The 7,453-nt window shown below is 39.9% G+C and overlaps 1 protein-coding gene across 1 annotated transcript; it reads right to left on the bottom strand.

Moving 5' to 3' along the window:
* Positions 1–1,464: 1,464 nt before the first annotated feature.
* LOC103697175 (ATP synthase gamma chain 1, chloroplastic-like) lies at positions 1,465–7,245 on the bottom strand. Its single transcript, XM_026801149.2, is given in 3 exon segments — positions 1,465–1,698; positions 6,004–6,241; positions 6,243–7,245. Coding segments are annotated over 2 exon segments (1,128 nt in total). The 5' UTR covers positions 7,137–7,245; the 3' UTR covers positions 1,465–1,698; positions 6,004–6,007.
* Between the last annotated feature and the right edge of the window lie 208 nt (positions 7,246–7,453).

Below are 7,453 nucleotides of genomic sequence, written 5' to 3'. Positions count from 1 at the left end.
CTTTGAGCCGGAGAAGATGAGTGGGGCCTAAGTTAGTACAATGGAGGAGGATTTGAGGGGCCTTTTTGGGAAAAAAATAAAAATGTTTTGATTTTCGGCTCATTAGAAAGTAAATTTTCTATGTTTCTCATTGGAAAGGCTTTTTCATAAAACGTGGAAATTATATTTCTATAAAAATACAACTTTTCTATCTCTCTCCTTTAAAAACTCCAACCAAACAAGATGCATCTCTTTACTTTTCCGTTGACCACACTTTTCCTCCTTATTTTCCCGCGAACTAAACGAGCTCTTAATCTCCCGGCCTAGGAAGACTAATCCAACTCCCCCCCCCCCCCCCTCCCTCTCTCAATGCCACATGTCAGCTCATGATTGGTAAATCGGATCCATGCACATCATACACTAATTTGTTATATGAAGTCAACTTACCTTACAATAGCATGTTTTGAACATGAATTACTTGCAAGCGGATGCATATTCAAGGGGGCATGGAGCGTGATTTATGGCTCGATTGGAGAATATGAGTTTTTACCTGCACCATCTGGTTAGCCACACGGCTGATGTGGCTTTAGGTTGATTCTAATAGTACCCTGATAGGCCTTGTTGTCAAGAGAAGTGGAAAATGGCCGAGCAAGGTACCATATATGAGCTTATAACATTCTGAAAAAAAAAAAAGATTTAATATGCCACGGGTATGAAAAAAGGGAAAATTAATTCAGCATCTACCTAGACATCTCTTGTTCTATTCCCTTCTTAATGTGCTGTCCGTAGAGCAGCAAAGGTATCATTTACATTCCACAAAAAATTAGGAACTAAGTTTTAAGATATTCTTCAGTCTGGCATTCATAAGCCAACTGTCACAAACTCTGAAAGAAGGCTATAGAGATAAATCATTTGTTCCAACATCCATTGAGCATTATGCTTGCCTTGCCTTGCAAATTAATAGGCAATCATTCTTCAAGAAAATGTGATCCTTGGTAAGCTCTTTTCATTGGCCTGTAAAGTGGATATTTTACCTTTCTGCCAGGCCTTGAGCATGATATCTAAGGGCTTTGATGACAGAAACATATATGAATGTCCTAATCTTAATGACCTCATATGTTTAAAGGGAAGAAGAGGGATTCTGTTGAATAGGATGGAATATCTAATTCATGGCATGCATGAAGTGATCCGAGGACCAATTTGATCAATAATTATTATAGCCTCCAGTTTCCTCACAAAAAAAAGGAAAAAAAGCCTCCAATAGAGTTCCATTCTACTCCATCCTGATTGTGTTGATTCTAGACCAAAATATGCAATTTAGTGGAAAGAATATCATGTGAAGATAAGAGAAAGCGTGCTGATGAAAATTTTTTATACTATTTCGTATTAACCATTGCAATATTTAAGTATTTTGCAGCCAGATACAGTACATTGGCTATCAAGAAGTAGAATTACACAGGTCACCATGGTGAAGTGGAACTGTAATGGCTGGGAAAATTCATGTAGATAATTATTTCTAAAAGAAAATTCAGAAGCACCGTGAAGGCACAAGAAGCAATCAGATTTTAATCAAGAAATGGATACCAACATTTTCCTAGTCTATTAACCTCAAGTTCTATGAAAAGATGTCCCCGTTTCTGAGGATTTGTTGACGCCCCTTCATAAGGTGAAGTAGAAGTATATGGTTGAATGTTGTTGTGTAGCCAAAGCATTCCAATCCTGTTGTTATCAAACCTTCCAGAATTTTAACAATGAGGGAATTAAGGAACATCCATGGGAATTAAGGAACATCCATGATCACTACATTATCTGATAATTCAGCGTTTTTTTGGTCAAGCTAATAACTCAGCTTTCAATTAAAAAAAGGCACTTGCTATATGCAGGGAACCAGTCGTGTGCACTGTGCATAATCATGTAAAAATTTGTGAAACAATATGAATGGATGGAAAACAAAAATACCATCTGCATACACAGGACTCCGTAATTTCACTCAGTTGTGCAGGGAATGCAAGAAATTTAGGTACAACAATCATATGGCATAGAGGAGGTGATTAAATTGAAGTAGAACATATAAAGTAATCAAGGAGGCTTTCGTGTCCTTGGGGAGAGAATTTTGGTAGATATTAACGAGTTCAAGGACAGTAGGAACATTGCAAAAGAATGAAAATATAACAAATATATACATTAGCAGAACAGGCTCCAAGTGTTCCCTTATAACTATCTAGCTATTTTTTTAAGTATCAAAAATTATATGTTCATTATCTTGAAACAAGCAATGAGGTTTATAAACATATCAGACTTCATAACCCTTCATCAGATTCATTCCGTAGGTGCAAATGGAGGCGCAAAATTAGCAAACCACTAACCTAAACTGATGAAAGATCCTCAAGTTTATGTTGAATCGTTACTCCAATCCCAAGGGTTCCTTACTGATCCTAGATTATAAAAGTGAAAATTTTCTATTTAAAACATCAGGATTAGGATTTGAGACAGCATCTTTTACTTTCTCCATGCAAGCGAAAACTGACATGTTACATGCATATTCTACAGAAGAATCAGAGCTAGGCGGGTGAAAGCAGTACAACAGGACACCTGTATCCCATGGTCATATAACTTTAAAATGTCAACACCTTTTATTATCTGTTTGAGGCAAATTCTGCATCTAAATTTTAGAACTTATACAAAAAAGACTTTTGCTGCCAACAGATCAATGTTTTGTTGGTAACAAGTATGCCATGAAACATGCAATTTGATTTGAGATTTTTCAAAATAATCACAATTTTCAAACCCCTTTAATCCTCAGACAAGTTCCTTCTTCTGTTTTCTCTGTCTTCCTCTATGATATCCTATTCTGCTTGACTAAAGACCATAATTGAATTGGAATCATACAAACAGAAAGAGATCAAAATTAATTGTTAAAGCGGTTTTTTATTTACTCAAAAAACAAAAGTAAAGTGGTTCAGAAAATGGGTACGGAAATAGATTGACTTAACAATTAGAAATTTAAAAAAAGAACCCAACAGATCCCCTTTTTAACTAATCAACCTACAATAATGCTTCAACACCAGTTTAATTCTAAGTCTCCAGTTAAGGTCCTTCCATCTTGCATAGCTTAGTTGTTTCATGCTTCTTTCAGAATACAATTATAAGTAACTTACTCTAAGTTTCTATGATTTCTCTTTCTTCTTGTGTTTCCTTCTTACAAATAGACAATTTTACAATTATGTTTCTGTATGCAATTCAATATGATTCCAGGCTGGACTCAGGCCTAGTTTTCCATTTACATATAAACCTTCACTGTTTTGTAATTATTTTACATTCATTTAGAGTTCTAATTAACTCTTGTAACCTCATTTCCTTATTTCTCTCAAAAAAAAGAAAAATCTCTCATTGCCTTATGAAAGTTGACTGGAGCATGGTTGATCAAGATAACTGCAATATATTATATATTTTTCAAACACCAATTGCTAGCAATTACTTAGCCCAATAGTCAACCTGTCTAAATTTGTGCGCAGATACTTAAGGCACCTCATTGCACTCTTTTTGGAGGATGTATTTTCGAACATTTAGGACTTGGATAGCAGGCACTGGCACCAAGTATACAGCTCACATTGTGCATCATCAACATAATGAAAACTATGGACTTAATAGTTCACCTATCCACATAACATGGATCGAGACCTCCAGGATTGTTTTTTCATATAATATGATGAAAAATCACCAATGCCATAAACTGTAAAAGAGCTGTATTCAAGCCTTCTTGTAGCTTGCTACTACCAAAAGCAAAGGAAAATCCATGGTCAAGGATTGCTATAATGTAAATTTGCATCTACCATCCACTATAGCCAAAATCAGCCCTCCCCAATCCCCATCATAAACTACAAACTTTTGACCCAAATTGTCATTAGCCTCTCGAAGTTTCACCTTAAAACCAATTGGACTCCCTTACTCTTTTGTGTTTGTCTGCAGTCATGTGCCGTTACCAGAAATGATCTTGATGGAGAGATGAAAGGGCTGAAAGACCAATCAGCAATGCTACTGGAATGTCGGCATCTACTAAAAGAACATATTATTCCATTAAATCTATTACATATCAGTGCACCTTAGAACCATGTTCTTCCATAATTTGATCAAAGATCAGATCTTTGTAACTTCATCTGATATCTGATATCCCAACTTAGTTTCAGGTTGGAATCTATTTCAAGTAATGTAGGTACTAATATTCCCTAACCATGGTTTTATATTGATAGAATCTATGCCATGGAATGATGATTGTGTTGGAAATATTTTGCCTAAAACTACTATATCTTTATTTTATAAAAGAATAATCTACTAGAAAAAAAAACAGAAGATTAAAAAGAGCTTGCCTAGATCGAGGAATGTGATATACACTACCCTAAGAATGTGATTCACCCCTACGTACAGGTTTGCGGCAATTTCGTCCCCAAGGTACAACAATCCGACTGCCCGATCCTCCTCTAACGAGCATTATTGCTAGGGAAGCTTGAGCTGACCGACTTCTTCAGTTGTCCAGATGAAAAAGAAAACTTGAAAGAGGTTTGGAAGAAGAGAAAAGAAAAAGGAGAGAAAAAATCGTTGTTTCGCCTCAAGAAGCAGAGAAGTAATGTGAATTGAGTTATCCAAAATACTAAACCTAGAGCCTATTTATAGACTCTGTCCAGTGACTGATACGGTGCAGTGTTTCCAAAGATGCGATGTTTCAGAAACATCGCATTCCTAATAGAAACTAGAAACAATGTTCTTTTCAGAAGAGTCGCAACTCTTCTAAAAGAAGCGTCTAAAGAAAAGGATGAGTTTTAAAGTTTTTAAACCATCTAAAATTTAGAAGATAAAGCCGATATATTTATTTTTAAAAATTATTTTTTTTTCTAAGTTAAAACTCCAACAGACTGCAACAAAATGGTTCTTCCTAGATTCTAAAAGACTTCAATGCATTCAATCACAAACATATTCGATTGGATATAGATGTTACAGGTAGCGTCAGTCTAAACTCCCTGAATTACTACTCATCACAGATATGAAACCACTCCAGCTCTATATCTATGTTTATTGGAATAACTTTCTTCCTGAATTTTGAAATTGAACCTGTAGAAAATAAAATTTAGAACTTTTCAGCTTTGCTATTTCAATTGTGACTGTACAAAACACACAGCGGTTGAATTTACATAAAGACATTCCTGTAAATCAACAGGATTCAACTAGCCTTACATAATCCCCATTTTTTTTAAAAACATAATCTACCAAATGCATATGCAGTACTTCTTTGTACATCATTTCCAACTAAATTGGATTATGAACTGTGTTACGTCATTCCAAGGATTCTAAAAGTCTGTTCTGAACTTCTGATGTCGAAAGTATATAACAGATAAAACTCATTTTCAACTTCTGTAGGCAATGCCAAGCTGAATAAAACTCTGAAAGAACCATTACAGACAGAGAATACTATCAGCTGCAGAATATCATTGACCAGAACACAAGTCGGTTTCAAATTGCATAAAAACATCTAGAGTACATTTTCAGAGAGACAACAGAAACTACAAAAAGCAAAGGGCATGAAGCAATGGTCTAAACTCTTCCGGTTTACAATGCATCACATGTAGGCATCAACAATTTAGACAGTCTATATTTACTACCGATTAAATTATAACATGAAAAAAATTCTCATAATTCATCAATACCTAATGACTCATGTAATCAACAAATTCAAGGAGATTACATATCTGAAAGCATGCAGAGAATATAAAGACAACCATTAGTGCAAAAACGGATAAAAAAAGAAGAAACACAGTGATAATTGGAGGATACAATCTCCATTTAGAATCCACAATTCGGTTTCTCATAAAGATTATGACAGTAGTTTTCCTGAGTCCTGACAAGTTCTATCATCATACGATCATTCTTAAAACAGGCTTACAGGAATGAATTGAGGAACAACCGCCAAAAAATAAGACTTAGCAGGGGAAACAAAAGTAAGAGCCAAAAGAGGAAGTCCAGAAGCCAAACCAGACTAGGTGAGGGCGTCAGCACCAGCGACAATCTCCAAGAGCTCCCCAGTAATTTTGGCCTGCCGCTGCCTATTGTAGGCAATCGACAGGGATCGCTTCAGCTCAATGGCATTGTCCGTTGCATTGCTCATCGCGCTCATCCTTGCAGCGAGCTCGCTCGCCAGCGACTCCTGCAAGGCCCTGAGAATCTGGCTGTTGAGGTACAGCGGCAGCAGAGCATCAAGTATTTGAACTGGGGTCCTGCTCGAACTGAAGGATCGGCGAGAAGGCTGGTGTCGGGGTCCGGACGGTCTCGCGCTCCACCGTCAGCTTCCCCTCCTTGGTCGTGAGCCGGAAGAGCTCATCGTCGGCGGCATCGACGCACACGCCATTGATATCGCAGATTTCACCTCTGGGGGAGAGGGGGAGGAGGGTGTGGATCACGGGGTCGGACTTGACGAGGGAGACGAATTTAGTATAGAGGAGCTCCACCTTGTCGACCTCCTCACTGACGAATAGGGAGAAGACGTCGTCGGCGATGGCCTGAGCTTCTTTGGAGGTGGGGAGGCTGCCGCCCACGAGGAAGCGGTCGACGGGGATGTAGGGGCGGCGCTGGAAGTAGGTGTTGCCCTTCTTGCCGACGCTGATGACGGTGTAGTCGAGGCCGAGCTTCTTGATATCGGCGATGCGGGACTCGGCCTTCTTGATGATGTAGTTGTTGAAGCCGCCGCAGAGGCCGCGGTCGCCGGTGACGACGACGAGGGCGATCTTCTTGACGGGGCGGACCTTGGTGAGGGGGATGTCGACGTCCTCGGTCTGGAGCTGCTCGTTGATGTTGTAGAGGACCTCGACGAGTGTCTCGGAGAAGGGGCGGCCGCTGACGACGGCCTCCTGGGCTCGGCGGACCTTAGCGGCGGCGACGAGCTTCATGGCCTCGGTGATCTTCTGGGTATTCTTCACGGAGTCGATGCGCCCGCGGAGCTCGCGGAGGCCGCAATGGACGGCGGTCGACGGAACGCGGTGGGAGGAGGGCGAAGGTGATGCCGAGAAGAGCCGGGAGGGGGCGATGAGGGAGCGGGAACAAAGGGAGTCGAAATCAGGGCGAAGCGAGGGTCTGGGAGATGCCCACATTGTGAGATTGGAGCAGGACATGGTTCTAGAGCTTTTGGAGGCCCCCTTCTTCTCTTTTATTCAGAGTTTTTGCTTGGTTGGGAGAGGAAGGAGGAGGGGGGGAAAGAGGGGAGAGCAGGGGAATGAGAGGTGGAGGGAAGGGGTGGTGGGTTGGGGTTTGGATTGGGTTGGGGGATAAAGGATTTTGACCGTTGGGAAAGGGGAAGTTGGCGAGTGGTGGTGGCATTTGGAGAGGCTGCTGTCTTGAACTAATCCGCTCCGGCATTCCCCTTCCCTCACATTGTCTCAATGCCATCTATACCAAATTTAATTAGTACATCAAAGGGTAGAAAAATAAA

This window comes from Phoenix dactylifera, chromosome 11 (genome assembly GCF_009389715.1).
Source record: "Phoenix dactylifera cultivar Barhee BC4 chromosome 11, palm_55x_up_171113_PBpolish2nd_filt_p, whole genome shotgun sequence".
In the NCBI taxonomy this organism is placed as follows: Eukaryota; Viridiplantae; Streptophyta; class Magnoliopsida; order Arecales; family Arecaceae; genus Phoenix; species Phoenix dactylifera.
The sequence above is the reverse complement of the archived record's forward strand: the minus strand, read 5'-3'. Positions and strand labels throughout refer to the sequence as shown.